The 19,342-nt window shown below is 43.7% G+C and overlaps 2 protein-coding genes across 3 annotated transcripts in view; one reads left to right on the forward strand and one right to left on the reverse strand.

Moving 5' to 3' along the window:
• The window catches only part of NCAPH2 (non-SMC condensin II complex subunit H2), a 45,071-nt gene extending 38,972 nt beyond the window's left edge, over positions 1 to 6,099 (reverse strand). Inside the window, exon 1 of one of the 2 annotated variants that reach the window (XM_056573041.1) lies at positions 5,945 to 6,099. The gene's annotated coding sequence lies outside the window, so the exon portion shown is untranslated. The remainder of the gene's footprint in view (positions 1 to 5,944) is intronic. The other variant, XM_056573043.1, reaches the window with a different exon arrangement.
• Positions 6,100 to 6,182: 83 nt separating this feature from the next.
• Positions 6,183 to 19,342, forward strand: part of LMF2 (lipase maturation factor 2) — a 52,054-nt gene continuing 38,894 nt past the window's right edge. The window contains exon 1 of the mRNA XM_056573044.1: positions 6,183 to 6,348. Within this exon, the coding sequence (XP_056429019.1) occupies positions 6,255 to 6,348 (94 nt within the window). The 5' untranslated portion in view covers positions 6,183 to 6,254. The remainder of the gene's footprint in view (positions 6,349 to 19,342) is intronic.

Here is a 19,342-nt window from a genome sequence, read left to right on the forward strand (position 1 = left end):
GCCGCCGGAAAGCCCTGTGTGTATAGTGAGCAAGGAATACGCAGCGTATTTCCCACTGCTGCCATAAATTTTGCGCAGCGTCAAATACGCTGCGTATACTCCCTGTGGGAACGCATCCTAATACTGAATCTTTTCCCATAATCCATATATTTATCTGATCAGCTTCTCATGAACTATCATTAGATTTTCCGATTGGTCTGCATTGTCCATGTGACATGTTTCCTTTAGGACCCCTTCATTTAAGTCTGTTGTCATTTCCCTTCGGCGCTGTAGCACAAGAGGGAAACTTATTGTAAAACTGTCCCATTCATTTGAATTGGACGGTTCACATTCATCCGGCGCCTCAAGTTGGACATCGGAACACGCCACATGGGCACCGGTCTGGGAAACTTGCAGCATTTACCTACCCAGCATGCACAATTCATAAATGCCGGATACTAAACCGATGCACTTTTGCCATCAATTGTGGCGTCAATTGCAGGTAGTATAGGCTGGGTTAACAGAGCACATCCACCATACACTGGTGTACACTGCCTAGTATTTCCTGAATTGTAGCATTCTCCATTGGCCACCTTATACAGAAGTAACAAGGGAGAATACCTCTATAATACAACGCCATATAGCAGCACAAAGCTCTGCACCAAACCATTAAGATGTTGTACTTTGATAGCCTGTTCTTAGGATATAGTTACCCAGTCTTACAAAACTAATGGCCCATCCTTAAATTGGCACTGTCAGATACAAAAACTTTTGATATGTTGTAAAGCATGTATAACCAATAGGTTTTGCAATTGCTTTCATTAGAAAATTTTCAGTATTTCATACTGAAAAATCCAGTCAAGCAACTGCCCCCCTGCCTGCTTGAACACATACTAGTCCTGCTGTGTCCATGCATCATCACCTATGTCATGGACACACTTCCTTGATTGACAGCTGTGAGTGCAGGGCTCACAACTGGAGGAACAATCCTCCCACTGTCAGCTTGTGTCCCGCTACTGTCAGTGAGGACAAGCTGGGAGTTGTAGTTTTGCTAATGCTAGGGGAGATGTGAGCAGACAGTATACTGATGGAGGGGGCGGAGACCTGCACAGTGAGGCCACGCCCCCTCCCTTTGAAAGGAATTCAGACTAGTGAGCTAAATTAAAAGTGTGATACAAAATAGATAAAGGTGCTAGACACATAAAAATGAGATGTACATGGTCAGGATTAGGTACTGAGTGATATATTAAAAAAAAAGTTTTTTTGTTGGATCTGACAGGTACTCTTTAAAGCATTTTTGACATGTCATCCAGACATGTTAAATTGCACAGGATTTCAGTCCCGATAACCGTGGCAATGGTAATAGCCAGCTGAAGTGTCCCAAGACCCCCAGAAATGGTAATATCCGGCTGAAATGTCCCAAGACCCGCTGGGACTTTGCGCACCAGGAAGTACATTTATGTTCTGTACATGACGCAAGCATCGGAGCAGTGCTCGCTTCATGCACGGCAGGTCTCTGCTGCTATCAGCAGTTAGGGACCCGCCAGTAATGGTGGACATCAGCAATCATGCAATGGAGACAGGGAGCCTGCTTGCCGTGCTTCAGTGCCTCCTCAATATGCATTGCTATGCCTGCCCCTGTAATAAATATGGTAATTTCTTCACTCTCCCATCACTAGGTCATAAGAGCCTACTGGAAAGTAGATCCGTTGAGCATCCTGACAGCGCGTGCATCTCACCACATCCATTTCTCTCCGACACCCCCCCCCCCCCCCCCCCCAGTATTTCAACTCAATAGTATGGAGATTGTATGAGGAGAGGGTATGTTACAGTGTGTCACCCCAGTAGTAAGGAGATTACATGTGGAGGGGGTATGTTACAGTGTGTCACCCCAGTAGTAAGGAGATTACATGTGGAGGGGGTATGTTACAGTGTGTCACCCCAGTAGTAAGGAGATTACATGAGGAGGGGGTATGTTACAGTGTGTCACCCCAGTAGTAAGGAGATTACATGAGGAGGGGGTTTGTTACAGTGTGTCACCTCAGTAGTAAGGAGATTACATGTGGAGGGGGTATGTTACAGTGTGTCACCTCAGTAGTAAGGAGAATACATGAGGAGATTTGTTACAGTGTGTCACCCCAGTAGTAAGGAGATTACATGAGGAGGGGGTATGTTACAGTGTGTCACCCCAGTAGTAAGGAGATTACATGAGGAGGGGGTATGTTACAGTGTGTCACCCCAGTAGTAAGGAGATTACATGAGGAGGGGGTTTGTTACAGTGTGTCACCTCAGTAGTAAGGAGATTACATGTGGAGGGGGTTTGTTACAGTGTGTCACCTCAGTAGTAAGGAGAATACATGAGGAGGGGGTTTGTTACAGTGTGTCACCCCAGTAGTGAGGAGATTACATGAGGAGGGGGTTTGTTACAGTGTGTCACCTCAGTAGTAAGGAGATTACATGAGGAGGGGGTTTGTTACAGTGTGTCACCCCAGTAGTAAGGAGATTACATGAGGAGGGGGTTTGTTACAGTGTGTCACCCCAGTAGTAAGTAGATTACATGAGGAGGTTGGCGCTTACATATGAAAGATAAGGGGCGCATGTGCTGGGACCTGTGTGTCAATCACACAGTGGTCCCAGCGCTGGTGTACAGGGGATAGGTGTGGTGGCCGCGGGGCATAGTGAACCCCTGGCCATGCCCATCCGACTGTCAGTGACAGCATATAAAAGTGTTTTTGAGCTAATAAAAGCCGTAATAAGAGGGATAAAAGCAAAGCTACAGACATATTTTACACACCATACACACACTGTGGTTAGGTTATATGCCCCAAACCTCAGGACACTTGCGCTTTAAGTCATTACAAAATACAATTGGTCGAGCAGAAAGCAAGCCCTCATATAGGCTATCAACAGGCAAGGAGAAAAAAAACGAAAGTACAAAAAAACTAATTTGGTAAGCTTTTCAAAGGGTTAAATAATGTGCATTACGTGTTGTTTATGGTTATATACACAAAATTTCAGTAACATGGGGGGAGATTTATTAAAACCTGTGGAGAGGCAAAGTTGCCCAGTTGCCCATAGCAACCAGATTGCTTCTTCCATTCGTACCAAGGCCTGCGAAAATAAAAGAAGCGATCTGATTGGTTGCTATGGGCAACTTTTCCTCTCCACAGGTTTTAACCTCTTAAGGAAGCAGGTAGTACCTGTACGCCCTGCGCCCGGTCCTTGTATATAACGTGGGGTCACGGCGAGTCATACCGGGTCGGTCCCGGCGGCTAATGATAGCTGGGACCCTGGGCTAATAGCGTGCGGCACCAGTCGTTGTGCCACGCTATTAACCCTTTAGACACGGCGATCAAAGTTGATCGCCGTGTCTAAAATGGAAGTGAAAGCTTCCCGGCAGCTCAGTCGGGATAAAATCGCGATGTCCCGATCTGCTAGCACCCTATGGGAGCTATAACCCTATGGGAGCTATAACACTGCAAAAAGAAAAAAGTGAAAAAAAAAGTTAATAAAGGTCATTTAACCCCTTCCCTAATAAAAGTTTGAATCACCCCCCTTTTCCCATAGAAAAAAAAACAGTGTAAATAAAAATAAACATATGTGGTATCGCCGCGTGCGGACATGTCCGAACTATAAAAATATATCATTATTAAAACCTCACGGTCAATTGCGTACACTCAAAAAAAATTCTCAAGTCCAAAATAGCGTATTTTTGGTCACTTTTTATATCATAAAAAAATGAATAAAAAGCGATTAAAAAGTCCGATCAATACAAAAATGGTACAGATAAAAACGTCAGATCATGGAGCAGAAAATGAAATAAAAAAGTTATAGGGGTCAGCACATGAGAATTTTTAACTTATACATTTTCCTGCATGTAGTTATGATTTTTTTCAGAAGTGCGACAAAATCAAACCTATATAAGTAGGGTATCATTTTAATCGTATGGACCTACAGAATAAAGAGAAGGTGTCATTTTTACAGAAAAATGCACTGTGTAGAAACGGAAGCCCCCAAAACTTACAAAATGGCATTTTTTCTTCAATTTTGTTGCACAATTAATCTTTTTCACGTTTCGCCGTGAATTTTTTGGTAAAATGACTAATGTCACTGCAAAGTAGAATTGGTGGCACAAAAAATAAGCCATAATATGGAATTTTATATCCAAATTTGAAAGCGTTATGATTTTTTAGAAGGTGATGAGGAAAAAATGAAGTCCTTAACCCCTTAACGACCAAGGACGTATATTTACGTCCTTGGCCGGCTCCTGTGATATATACATGCCGGGACTGACCCGATATGACGCGGGGTCATGCGGTGGGTCATATCGGGTCGGTCCTGGCATGTATCTGATGCCGTGACCCAGGGCTAATAGCGCGCGGCAGCGATCGCCGTGCAGCGCACTGTTAACCCTTTAGACGCAGCGTTCAAAGTTGAACGCCACGTCTAAACCAAAAGTAAAACCTTCCCGGCTGCTCAGCGAAAATGCGGTGTCCCGATCAGCTGGGACACGAGTGGAGGTCCTCTTACCTGCCTCCAGCGTGTCACCTCGGCGATTGATTGCTCCAAGCCTGAGATTCAGGCTTGAGCAATCGACCGCCGATAACCCTGATCACTGCAAAGCTATGGCTTTGCAGTGATCAGGGTATAAGATCAGTGGGGGAGATTTATCAAAACCTGTGCAGAGGAAAACTTGCCCAGTTGCCCCTAGCAACCAATCAGCTTGCTGCTTTCATTTTTATGAAGGCCTGTGAAAAATGAAAGAAGCGATCTGATTGGTTGCTATGGGCAACTGGGCAAGTTTCCCTCTGCACAGGTTTTGATAAATCTCCCCCAGTGTGTGCAGAGACCTTTAACACTGCAAAAAAAAGTGTAAAAAAAAAAGTTAATAAATTTGATTTAACCCTTTCCTTAATAAAAGTTCAAATCACCCCCCTTTTCCCATAAAAAAAAAAACACCATGTAAATAAAAATAAATATAAACATATGTGGTATCGCCATGTGCGTAAATGTCCGAACTATAAAAATATTTTATATTTTTGGTCGCTTTTTATATTATGAAAAAATAGCGATCAAAAAGCCCGATCAATACAAAAAAGGTACCACTAAAAACTTCAGATTACGGCGCAAAAAATGAGCCCTCATACCGCCCCATATGAGGAAAAATAAAAAAGTAATAGGGGTCAGAAGATGACAATTTTAAACGTATACATTTTTCTGCATGAAGTTATGATTTTTTTACAGAAGTACGACAAAATCCAACCTATCATTTTAACCGTATGGACCTAAAGAATAAAGATAAGGTGTCATTTTTACCGAAAAATGTACTGCATAGAAACGGAAGCCCCCAAAAGTTACAAAATGGCGTTTTTTTCTTCAATTTCGTCGCACAATGATTTTTTTTTTCGTTTCGCCGTAGATTTTTGGGTAAAATGACTGATGTCACTGCAAAGTAGAATTGGTGGTGCAAAAAATAAGCAATCATATGGAATTTTAGGTGCAAAATTGAAAGAGTTATGATTTTTAAAAGGTAAGGAGGATAAAACGAAAATGCAAAAACGGAAAAACCCGTGGTCCTTAATGGGTTACTAAATCTCCTCCATGTTTCCTTTAAGGAAAAAATGACATAATGTAATTACAAATGCAACAATTAGAGATGAGCGAACTTATAGTAAATTCGATTCGTCACGAGCTTCTCGGCTCGGCGGTTGCTGACTTTTCCTGCATAAATTAGTTCAGCTTTCCGATGCTCCGGTGGGCTGGAAAAGGTGGATAAAGTCCTAGGAAAGCGTCTCCAAGGACTGTATCCACCTTTTCCAGCCCACGGGAGCACCTGAAAGCTGAACTCATTTATGCAGGAAAAGTCATCAACTGCCGAGCCGAGAAGTTCGTGAGGAATCGAATTTACTGTAAGTTCACTCATCTCTAGCAACAATCATTCACAAAGGAGCTACGAACGATGCACCAAAAACCTAATGTTATATTCTCTTTCTCATTTGTCCTTATTGCTTAGCAGCAAGGGTACACGTCCCCGCATGAGCTCCCGAGTTGACCACACGCTCGAGTTTGCGCAGGCGCAGTAGATGAACCACTGAACATTCCCCTAAATCTCCCCGATCTCGCCAATCAGATCTCGCAGCAGGATTTAGTACGTAGAAACGGGAAACGCGCATGCGCGTCCGGTAGGGCGAGCGCTCTCCAGTCACTGCGCATGTGCGGACCGGCCACGTTGTGACTCATCCAGACAGCTGCAGAGATTCGGGGCTTCCGCGGTCATGGGGGAACAACGGCAGGTTCGGAACACCTTCCTATGGGGGTTGAGCGGGATTTACCTGAGTGCATTCCTATCTCTGTACATGCAGATACCAGGTAAGCGCTTTCAGTAATAACAGCCCGTACGTTGGGTCTTCTGCTCTGCTTTTTGCACAAATATGTGAGGTTTCCTTTACTAAGTCGGATATATACCTTTAAGACTGTGTATACTGTGTGTAGCATTGGCTAGGATTTTGTTTATCTACCTGTGGCACTCCAGCTGCTGCAAAACTACAACTCCCATCATGCCCTGACAGCCTTAGGCTGTCCGGGCATGATGGGAATTGTAGTTTTGCATTGGGATACTGTGTTCTCTGTGATTTCACACTTTTGTAACTTTATGTACAATAATATTTTCACTTTAATATTAAACTATTTAATGTATCTTTACTGTATGTGCTGGAACCTGTTGGAAGTGATCTCTGCACTGAACAGCTGGATCGCTCACTTTTTTCCAAGGGACCTACTGGGATTACCGACTGCAATTCTGATAACCATCACTAGATGTCACTATACTTTTTACACTCATGGCAAATGACAGTATGTTCTTTTCTGTAGTTCTTGATACTATGTTGCAAAAAGAAGCTTCACTATTTACTTGCTGAAATTTTTACAGTTTTATAATGAAATCATAGTTAGGGTGGGTTCACTCCTCGATTTTGCTATACGGTTCCTGTATCAGGTTTTTGATAAAGATTTAAAAAAAAAAAAAAACGGATTCATCAAAACTTGTGTACAAATTTTTATCTGTATACGGTTTATTTATTTTATTTAGCGCCTACAGATTCCGCAGCGCTTACAATTATGGGGTACAAACAAAGACAAGTATCAGACATAAAATTACACGTTGAAAACCGTATATAGTTTGAAAAATGATGTCCGGTTGCATCAGTTTTTTTAAGAAAAATACCGTATACGTTTGAACTTTTCACTCCATTATGAATAAAGTTTCACTTGTTTGAAGTTCCAAGAAAAAAAAATGTGGAAAGTCAAAAAACCGTATGGTGAAAACTGGATGGAACCGTACGCACATACAGTTCTGTACGGTTCCCATTGACTCCCATGTAAAAAAAATAAATATAAAAAAAAAAAAAAAAACAAACACCTTATACAGGTCAATACGGTTTTTCACCCGGACCAAAAACCGTGGTTGGCCACAGTTTTCTGTCCGGAAAAAAAAGAGTAAAAAACCGTGTGGTTTGAAAAACGGAGACAACCGTATACCATATGGTGCACACTGTTTTGAATGGGAAGTCTATGTGCACGATTTGCTGTACAGTTGCATACGTTATTTATTATTTTTTTAAAAGGTATCCAAAAACTGTATAGAAAAATCGTGGTGGGAACCCACCCTTAGGGTGGGTTCACACCACGATTTTGCTATACGGTTTCTGAATACGGTTTCATAAAAAAAAAAAACAACAAAAAAAGTATACAACCGCACAGAAAACCATGCACATAGACTTCCCATTCAAAACCGTGTGCACCATATGGTATACGGTTGTCTCCGTTTTTCAAACCACAGTTTTTTAACTTTTTTTTTTTTTTTTTTTTCAGACAGAAAACCGTGGCCTACCACGGCTTTTGGCCCCGGTGAAAAACTGTATTAAACCGTATTTTTTTTTTTTTTTTTTTTTAACATAGGAGTCAATGGGAACCGTATTTGTGTACAGTTCCATCCGGTTTCCATCATACGGTTTTTGACTTTCCGCAGTTTTTTTTTTCTTGGAATTTCAAACAAACAAGTGAAACCTTATTCATAATGGAGTGAAAAGTTGAAAACATATAAGCTTTTTTTTTTTTTTTTCGTAAAACGGATGCAACCGGACATAATTTTTCAAACCGTATACAGTTAAAAATTTGTACACATGTTTTGATACAGTTTAGTCAGGTTTTGAGGAACCTGTTTTTCTATCAAAAACCTGATACAGGAACTGTATTGCAAAAATGTGGTGTGAACCCAGCCTTAATTCTATAGAAATAGAAAAAGGAGTCAAAACATTTGTAGGGCTGTTTATTGATTTTACCTGTTTTCTGATAATATGGCTAATATTTTTTTTACATGGGGATTATGGGAGAAATATCATGATTACATATGTCAAGAAACACATTTGACCTATTTCTTTTTTTTTTTACCTATTCAAGATAAGTTTTATTAAGTAAATCAAAGGCTACAGAAACCAAAATGAATATGCATTGCAATAGAACAATGGCCTGGTAGGCCACAATACAGAACAAAACAAGAGATATAAAGAACAATAAGGTACATAGTAGGGATCGACCGATTATAGTTTTTTTTTAGGGCCGATAGCCGTTAACTTATACCAGAATATCGATATGTTAATGGCTATTTTCCCCCCCCCTGCGACGCCGCCACCCGCTTCTCTCCCCCTGCCTGTCCTGGGGTCTTGAGTTCTATCACCGCCAACGCCCACGCCGCACCTCCACTGCGCCACACAGCCCCGGCCAGAGACCGCCGCCGCTGCCCCATTGCCTCACCCATTCCCGGTTTAATAATTACCTGTTCCTGGGGCCCAGGGTCCGTGCTACTTCTGGCTCCAGCGCCATCCTCCTGAGCTGTCACTGTGCGCACTGACGGTGACGTCGCGTTGAGGACATCACTCGTCATTGCGCAGCGCACAGGATGCCGCAGGAGCCAGAAATAGCACGGACCCTGGGCCCCGGGAACAGGTCATTATAAAACCGGAAACGGGGAGGCAATAGGGCAGTGGCGGCGGTGCGGCGGTGGGTGGGGGTGGTGCATTATCGGATTATCAGCAAGGTAAATGCCGATACCGATAACGTCCAAAATCGTGAATATCGGCCGACAATGTTGGCCAAACCGATAATCGGTCGATCCCTAGTACATAACAGTAATACCATGATATTACAGTAATGACAAGTGTGAAGGGAAGGTGTAATGAGGGTACCCTTGTCGCCAGGACAAAATATGGAAATAGTGGAGAGGAGAGATCAGAGCATATAAGGAGCAGGAGTAGTCCAGGCAAGAAGGTATATGGGAGAACGTGCTATGTAGACCCTGTATAATAGACAGAAGACAGTCTACAAGACAAGCATTTGACCCTTTTCTGATAAGAATATGGCTATATTTTTGTACATGGGGATTATGGGTGGAATATTGTGGTTACACATGCTAGGGAACACATTTGACCTGTTTCTTATAAGAATATGGGTATAAATATTTTTTTTTCATGGGGATTATGGGTGAAATATCGTGGTTACACATGCAAAGTAACACATTTGACCTATTTCTGATAATATGGGTATAAATATTTTTTACTTGGCAATTATAGGTGGAATATCATGGTTACACATGCCAAGTAATACATTTGACCCTTTTCTGATAAGAATATGGCTATGTTTTTGTACATGGGGATTATGGGTGGAATATTGTGGTTACACATGTTAGGGAACACATTTGACCTGTTTCTGATAAGATTATGGCAATAAATATTTTTTACATAGGGATTATGGGTGGAATATTATGGTAACACCATGTAAAAAAAATAACTGTGTAAAAGCAAACGGCGGTGTTGCGTTGTGCCGTTAGCAGTGGCAACTGGAGAAAAGACAAGTGAGCTGGTCCGCTTACCTGATGATGTTGAGCTAGGAGCTGAACACCTATACTGGCATGTAGTAAGTAAAATCTTTCAGTAGCTGTCTTGACCCATACCCTTCCAGGACGGTCCTGCTAGAGATTTCAGATGCTCAGGAGAACCGGGAACCTGCTGTGGACAAAAGCTGGTTTTCAGGGGCGCTCACAGATTGTGCAATTTTACATACATGATTAGATTTCTACATAATCATGACTGAGTACTGACAGTCCATGCATACATAATTAATATACCTAAAAAGGAGGAAGGAACTCCCTATATATAAATGAAATGACTGACATGAATATACACATAAGAGGGCTTTGTTAAAACGATTAGTATGGATGTATCGCTGTAATCCAATAGCGGACTTATTAGCTAAAAACTTGCGCTCCTGTATGCCTTTCTATGCACTCCAGTATGTTATTAATTTCAATGAGCCGACCGCAGTGAAACGTTCGGTGGGCTCATTTTTGCCCTGTATGTGCTATTACAACCGGACCTAAAACCGTGGTCGACCACGGTTTTAGGTGCGGGGGAAAAGCGCACTGCGGTCTGCTCATTGAAATGAATTACATACGGGAGCGCAAGTTTTTAGCTTTCCCCTGCTGTATGTGCTCCCGTATGGGAGAAATGTAATGGAAACCCAGCCTTAGTTGGTAGAACGGGATATATTTTCTCCCTGTTGATAAACTTTCTGGCCCAGCAGAAGCCACTTCGGTTCAATGACTTAAAGCGGCCGCTTTAGATCATGTAACTGTAGCTGCTTCTCTGGCATCCTGGGATGTGCACTGACATGTGACGTCCTCAATGCAACATTACTTGTCAGTGCACAGCAATGGCCAGGACGCCCTGGAGCCTGCAGGAGCGTGCCCCCAGGAGACGTAAATATGAAAGGCGGGGAATGGTGAGGGAATCGGGAGGTGACGGGACACTGGCCCCCGCAGAAGCCTCTGCAGTTGACCTTAAGCGGCCACTTTAAATCATTGAACCTCAGTGTCTTCTGCTGGGCCAGAAAGAGATTATCATCGTATAACACACAGACTTTAAGCTAAAAGTGTTAGTTTAAAAAATGTTATACGCAGATAAATACGGTAATCAATTGCAATATTTGTATTTCAGACTTTTTTAATAAAAAAAAAAAAATAAACAAACTTGTTACTGTGTGCATTCCATTCTGCAACATTGTGGACAAACGTATCCCGTTCTGCCAACTAATACATCTCCCTAATACATCGCCTATTGGATTACAGCGATACATACTTATTGTTTTAAAAAGAAAAGCCCTCTTTTAGGTGTATAATCATGTCAATAATTTCATTTATGTATAGGGAGTTCTTTCCTTCTTCTTTTTAGGTATATTATGTATGCACAAACTGTCAGCACTCAGTCATGATTATGTAGAAATCTAATCAATGTATGTAGAATTGCACGATCTTTGAGTGTCCCTAAAAACCAGCTTTTCTCAACAGCAGGCTCCCAGTTCTCTTGGGCATCTAAAATATCTCTAGCAGGACCGTCCTGGACGGGTGTGGGTCAAGGCAGCTACTAAAAGATTTTACTTACTACATGCCTGTATAGGTGTTCAGCTACTAGCTCAACATCATCAGGTAAGTGGACCAGCTCACCTGTCTTTTCTCCAGTTGCCACTGGTAACGGCACAACGCAGTGCCGTTGTTAGTTGTGTTTTTTTTTTTTTTTAAAGTTATTTTTTGGCATGTTACCATAATATTCCGCCCATAATCCCAGTGTAAAAAAAATTTTTTATAGCCATATTCTTATCAGAAATAGGTCAAATGTATTACTTGGCATGTGTAACCATTTCCACCCATAATACCCATGTAAAAAAATACATTGCTCAAAAAAAATTAAGGGAACACTAAGATGACACATCCTAGATCTGAATGAATGAACTAATCGTATGAAATACTTTCGTCTTTACATAGTTGAATGTGCAGACAACCAAATCTCACAAAAATTATCAATGGAAATCAAATTTATCAACCCATGGAAGTCTGGATATGGAGTCACACTCAAAATCAAAGTGGAAAACCACACTACAGGCTGATCCAACTTTGATGTAATGTCCTTAAAACAAGTCAAAATGAGGCTCAGTAGTGTGTGTGGCCTCCATGTGCCCGTATGACCTCCCTATAATGCCTGGTGAGGTGGGGTTGTAGGGAGGTCCTGGACAGTCTGTGGTGAAACGTGGCGTTGGTGGATGGAGTGAGACATGATGTCCCAGATGTGCTCAATCGGATTCTGGTCTGGATAACGGACGGGCCAGTCCATAGCTTCAATGCCGTCCTCTTGCAGGAACTGCTGACACTCCAGCCACATGAGGTCTAGCATTGTCTTGCATTAGGAAGAACCCAGAGCCAACCGCACCAGCATATGGTTTCATAAGGGGTCTGAGGATCTCATCTCGGTACTTAATGGCAGTCAGGCTACCTCTGGCAAGCACATGGAGGGCTGTGCGGCCCCCAAAGAAATGCCACCCCACACCATTACTGACCCATCGCCAAACTGGTCATGCTGGAGGATGTTGCAGGCAGCAGAACGTTCTCATGGAGTTTGTTTCTGACTGTTTGAGTGGACACATGCACATTTGTGGCATGCTGGAGGTCATTTTGCAGGGCTCTGGCAGTTCTCCTCCTGCTCCTCCTTGCACAAAGGCTGAGGTAGCGGTCCTGCTGCTGGGTTGTTGCCCTTTTACGACCTCCTCTGTCTCCTGATAGCACCTCCATGCTCTGGACACTACGCTGACAGACACAGCAAACCTTCTTGCCACAGCTCACATTGATGTGCCATCCTGGATGAGCTGCACTATCTGAGCCACTTGTGTGGGTTGTAGACTCCGTCTCATGCTACCACTAGAGTGAAAGCACCGCCAGCATTCAATAGTGACCAAAACATCAGCCAGGAAGCATAGGAACTGAGAAGTGGTCTGTTTTCACCACCTGCAGAAACACTACTTTATTGGGGGGTGCCTTGCTAATTGCCTATAATTTCCACCTATTGTCTGTTCCATTTGCACAACATCATGTGAAATTGATTGTCAATCAGTGTTGCTTCCTGAGTGGACAGTGTGAGTTCACAGAAGTGTCATTGACTTTTTCCCTTTATTTTTTTTGAGCAGTGTATTATACTCCTATTCTTATCAGAAACAGGTCAAATGTGTTACTTGGCATGTGTAACTGTGATATTCCACCTATAATCCCCATGTAATAAAAATATCCCCATGCAAAATAATATTTATAACCATATTCCTATCAGAAATAGTCATTGCCGTAAATGTTGGCACACCTGAAATCTTTCTAGAAAATGAAGTATTTCTCACAGAAAAGGATTACAGTAACACATGTTTTGCTATATACATGTTTATTCCATTTGTATGTATTGGAACTGAACCAAAAAAGGGAGGAAAAAAGCTACTTGGACAAAATGTCACACCAAACTCCAAAAATGGGCTGGACAAAATTATTGTCACCCTTAACTTAACCCCTTAAGGACGCAGCCCTTTTTCACCTTAAGGACTGAGCCCTTTTTCGCAATTCTGACCACCGTCACTTTACGAATTAATAACGCGAAAACGCTTTTACCGAATATTCTGATTCTGTGATTGTTTTTTCGTGACATATTCTACTTTATTTTGGTGGTAAATTTTCGGCTTTAATTGCATCCTTTTTTGGTGAAAAATCCCAAAATTTCATGAAAATTTTGAAAATTTAGCATTTTTCTAACTTTGAAGCTCTCTACTTGTAAGGAAAATGGATATTCCAAATACATTTTATTTTTATTCACAAATACAATATGTCCACTTTATGTTGGCATCATAAAATGGACATATTTTAGCTTTTTGAAAAAAATTAGAGGGCTTCAAAGTAGAGCAGCAATTTTCAAACATTTCATGAAAATTGCTAAATCTGAAGGGACAGATGTTACAGAACTACAACTCCCAATATGCCTGGGCAGTCAAGGCATGCTGAGAGTTGTAGTTTGGCAACATCTGGAGGGCTACTGTTTGGGCACCACTGTAACAGTGGTCTCCAAACTGTGACCCTCCAGATGTTGCAAAACTACAACTCCCAGCATGCCCAGACAGCCTTTGGCTGTCTGGGCATGCTGGGAGTTGCAGTTTGGCCCCCCTAGTGGTTTCCACAGCAAAGATCAATTTACTTTCACTTTCAATTCCCCCCCCCCACTGTCTATTCCCTACCTGATCTGGATCCTGCAGGCTCCAGCGAAGATCCCAGGTCCCCAGGCATCTTCTCCTGCAGGTACGGCCTCCATATTTTTCCCAGAGCCCCTTGACATCCAGGGGCGGGCAGAACGGGGGTTGCCATGGCAACCCCCTGTCCTGCGCTGCCATTGGTCAGAACTCTGTTCTGAGTAATGGCAGGGGATAGGAGTAGATCGCAGCTTTGCGACCTCACTCCTATCCTTTAGGCTGATCGGGGCTGTTGCTGACAACTCCGATCAGCCCTATTTTTCCGGGTGATCGGGTCACCAGAGACCCGATCAGCCCAGAATTGGAGAAAATCGGCTAGCGGTGGAGACCGGATTTCCCACGGGTGTATGGATACGCCCTCGGTCCTTAAGGACTCGGAATGCAGGGCGTATCCATACGCCCTGTGTCCTGAAGAGGTTAATATTTGGTTGCACACCCTTTGGAAAAAATAACCGAAATCAGTCGCTTCCTATAACCATCAATAAGCTTCTTATACCTCTCAGCCGGAATGTAAGACCACTCTTCCTTTGTAAACTGCTTCAGGTCTCTCTTATTGGAAGGGCGCCTTTTCCCTTACAAAACTAGAACTCCCAGCATGCCTGCTGCATGCTGGGCATAACTGCATATGGATGTGGTTTTGTAGCTAGTAATCTTGCATAAATTGTACTAAGCCTGATGGGCATGAAAGGCGAAACCCCTTGGGTATATGGGTGTAAATTCACAAGGAAAAAAAGCACAAACTTGCACTGGCTAGGGGTTTTCAGAAAAACGTGCAACTTTTCTGATGGCCAGAACCCAGGGCGTAGAGACCAGTAATATAATTGGCATATGGCGTCCTGTTGCAGATTTTGCATTGGGGGCCCAGAAGCTACAAGCTACGCCTCTTGCCAGAACCAGTCGTGCTAGTTTCCTAAGGGTATGTTCACAGGGACAAAAACTGCTCTTTTTAAAACAAATAGGAAATCGGTGCATTTTGGTACTAACTTTAACCAATTAAGGACCAGGACATTTTGGCCTTATGGACAAGGACAATTTTATTTCTCGGTCGGAACCATTGGGGGACACAGAACTGTGGGTATATGCTCTTGCCACTAGGAGGCGCTGACACTAGGAATACAAAGAAAAAAGTCGGCCCCTCCTACTGACTCTGAGCTAATCAGTTTTGGCTTAGTGTCATAGGAGGCAAGGCACAGGTCTGGAGCTCTCTCAGACATGGTCATCTTATTTGTTTTTCAGTTAGGGCCTGTGTTAGGTTCTTCTATCCTTTTTATTTTCTTGTTTTTAGGTGGGGGTTCAGGAGCATGGCGCTACCTGTTCCCCCATTTGCGGCTAAGGGGCACAGGACATAACCCCTATGCATCGATAACCCCTTCCTGCCAACGGCCAGTGCCTGGGGTTGCACCTTGGGTCCAGGTCCCCCTATTCTCCCTGCTCGTCCCGCTGTTGCAGCCTGACGTGATGCATGTATCTAAAAAGCTGGCTGAAGACATCTGTAGGTAAGTAAGGCTTCGTAGTGTCCTCCATGGACCAGGGGAAGTTTCTTACGTCGGTGAACATCCGGGACGCCTACCTCCACATCCCTATTTTCCCGGCCCATCAGCGTTTTCTTCGTTTCGCTTTCCCGACGGGTCACTTTCAATTTGTGGCTCTCCCTTTTGGCATAGCTACGGCTCCCAGGGTCTTCACCAAGGTCATGGAAGCAGTAATTGCCTTCCTTTTGGACTCTCCCCTACCTGGACAACATTTTGATCAATGCCCCGTCCGGTCCCAAAACCTGGAGAGCCTTCATCTGACTTTACGGACACTGTCCTCCTTCGGATGGGTGATCAATCGAGAAAAGTCTCACCTGTCCCTATTCAGTCTCTGATATTTCTGGGCCTTCTTCTTGACACGGCAGCGGCCCATGTTTGCCTTCCGTTGGACAAACGGCACTCTCTGTAGCAGGGTGTCTGTCGCCTGCGACGTCCCTCCCTGATTCCCATTCGTTTCTGCATAAGGGTTCTGGGCCGAATGGTGGCTGCCATGGAGGTGGTTCTGTTCGCCTAGTTTAATTATCGCCTCCTCCATCTGGCCATTCTGGCCAGGTGGGACAAGTCTCAATCATCCCTGGATCGGTGGATCCTTTTTGCCCCCAGCTGATCGGCGGTCCCTCCTTTGATGGCTCCATTCTCCCCTCCTTCAGGGGTGGTCCTTCCTCCCCCTCCACTGGCAGATCGTTACGACCGATTCGAGTCTCCAGGGCTGGGGGGGGGGGGGGTTTCGGGACCTTACGGTCCAGGGTCGCTGGTCTCCTCCGGAAGCTTGTCTTCCCATCAATCTTTTGGAGCGCCGGGCCATCTTTCATTGCCTCCTTCATTGGGAGTTCCTTCTTCAGGATCGGCCGGTCCAGGTTCAATCTGACATCGGCTGCCGCATACATCAATCGCCAAGTCGCTCGGCAATGAAGGAGGTCTCCAGCCATTTTAGTGGGCCCCAGATGCGCGTGGTATGCAGACGTGATTTGGCTTGTTGCCGGCGTTCTGCTTCATCTTCCACTTTGCCCCAATATTCGCTCCCAGGGCCCCCTCTGCCACCCCAGTTTACTATTGCTGCATCAGACTGTGTGGCGGTTGAAACCGCGGTTTTAAGGGCTTGGGGGTTTTCCTCCCGGGTGATTCGCACCATGCTTAGTGCACGAAAGCCCTCCTCGCCAGGATTTACCACCGCACTTGGAAGGCTTATTTCCGGTGGTGTGAGGCACAGTCCGTTTCCCCCGGTTGTTTTTTCCTTTCTGCCCCTTCTGGCTTTTCTCCTGTCCGGGTTGGATCAGCATTTGACCCTCAGCTCTCTTAAAAGTCAAGTGTCTGCTCTTTCTATTCTGTTCTAGCGACAGTAGGTTTCTAATGCTCATGTCCACAGCTTTCTGCAGGGTGTGGCCCATGCGACGCCACCTTTCAGGTCCCCCACTCCTCCTTGGGCCCTCAACCTGTGCTTGCGGCTTTGAGGGAAGCTTTGTTCGACCCTCTTCTGAACGCTTCTCTTCGCATCATTTTGTGGAAGGTTGCCTTTCTCATCGCTATCACTTCCATTAGAAGGGTCTCTGATTTGGCATCTCTTTCCTGTCGCTCTCCGCTTTTGGTTCTTCATCAGGACAAGGTTTTTTTTCGTCCACCTCCCTCATTTTTGCCCAAAGTTGTTTCCCCCTTTCATGTAAAAGAGATTGTTCTTCCTTCTTTGTCTGGCTCCTTCCAATGCTAAGGAGCGTTCCCTGCACAGTCTGGACGTTGTTCGGGCAGTTCGGATTACTTTCGGTCACCTCTTCTTTTCGGTTGTGTTCTTTTTCCCACCCTAAAGACTTCTTTTGGTACGTCCCACGGTTCTGACCGAGAAAAGTACATAAAAAATTTTTTTTTGTGCTTGGCGGGAGGATCCATTGGGGGGGACACAGCACCCACCCATTGTTTGTGGTTGTTCGCTTTGTCCAAGAGATGGTTCGGTTCATTTTTTGTCTGGTTTCCCTCGGACGCCTGCTGGTTTTCCTTCTCTGCCCGTTGCCTCCTACTGCTTTGGGAATAAACAGATTAGCTCAGGGTCAGTAGTTGGGGTATATCCTGCCAGGAGGGGCCGACTTTTTTTCTTTTCTTTTGTATGCCTAGTGTCAGCGCCTCCTAGTGGCAAGAGTATGTACCCACGGTTCTGTGTTCCCCAATGGATCCTCTGAGATTTTACGGTAAGTACACAAAATCAACTTTTTAGCATTTTTGCTTTTTCCTCCTCGCCTTCTAAAAATCATAACATTTATATTTCCATCCACAGACCCATATGAAGGCTTGTTTTTTTGCGGCATCAATTGTAATGACATCATTATTTATTTTTTACCATAAAATGCATGGTGCAACCAAAAAAAATATTATTTATGTGGGGAAAATTAAAAAGAAAACCACAATTTAACAAAATTTGAAAGGTTTTGTTTTCACGCTGTACATTTTATAGTAAAAATGACATGTTTTGTTTTATTGGTCAATGATTAAAATGATACCCCTTTTTATAATTGTACCGCTTAAAAAAAAATCTCAATATTTTAACAAAATTTGTATATTTAAAATTGCCCTATTTTGACCACCTATAACTTTTTTTCATTTTTCTGTATACGGGGTGGTATGAGGGCTAATTTTTTGCGCCGTGAACTGTAGTTTTTATCACTACCACTTTTGCTTATATTTAAAGAGTACCTGTCATCAACAAAAACTTTTAATATGTTGTTCATAATCATTAATGAAGAGATATTGTAATATATCTTCATTAAAAAATATTAATATTTATACCAGTTTTTTCATTTTATACTTTTGGCCACTAGGGGTCACTCTTCTATGCCTGGTCTGCAAGCAGCTTCCTATGCTTTTCATAGTAAGTGTACAGCTTTTAGGACTAATGCTGAAAGGGCTCTGGTCCTTCTTCCGGAAGTTCAGTCCTCTCAGCTCAGGACTCGCTCCCAGCCTGTGAGCTACAAGCCTGCACATGCCTCTCATATAACAGCCAGTCACCTCCCCCTCCCCCCTGCTCTGTGTTCTCCCTGCCCCTCACCACACATTATCTTATACATTGTATTATCTCACTGCACTCCCTGCTCTGTAAGCAGCGTTTTAAACCTCAATAAACACAGGGATAGGCATAGTTAGAGAAGGGGACAGATGGGAAGGGGGATCAGGGAAAGTTTAGATGATGACAGGTACTCTTTAACATTATTATTATTTTTTTATTATTATTTTGTTTTTGTAATGAAATGTGGAATTTCTGACCCCCCCCCCCCCCCCACACACACACACACACTTTAATAGGGGGCTATTTATAGCAATCACTTGATTGCTAATACTGTTCAGTGCTATACATAGGATACGTAGGGCATAGCACTGATCAGTGTTATCTGCTAGCAGGTGAGGGGACCTCCGGCCACCATGCTGGATGATCAGATCCCCGCAGCAGCGCTTCATGCGATCATTCATTTAAAGTACCAAACTGTCGCAGATGTTGTGATCTGTATTGATCACGGCATCTGAGGGGTTAATGGTGGACATCCACGCGATTGCGGATGTCCGCCATTACCGGCGGGTCCCTGGCTGCCGATAGCAGCTGAGACCTGCCGCGCATGGCGGAGCGTAAATGTACCTCCATAGTGTATTAAGTACCACCACACCATGACGTACATTTACATCCACTGTGGGGTTAA

Source organism: Hyla sarda, chromosome 4, assembly GCF_029499605.1.
Source record: "Hyla sarda isolate aHylSar1 chromosome 4, aHylSar1.hap1, whole genome shotgun sequence".
NCBI lineage: Eukaryota > Metazoa > Chordata > Amphibia > Anura > Hylidae > Hyla > Hyla sarda.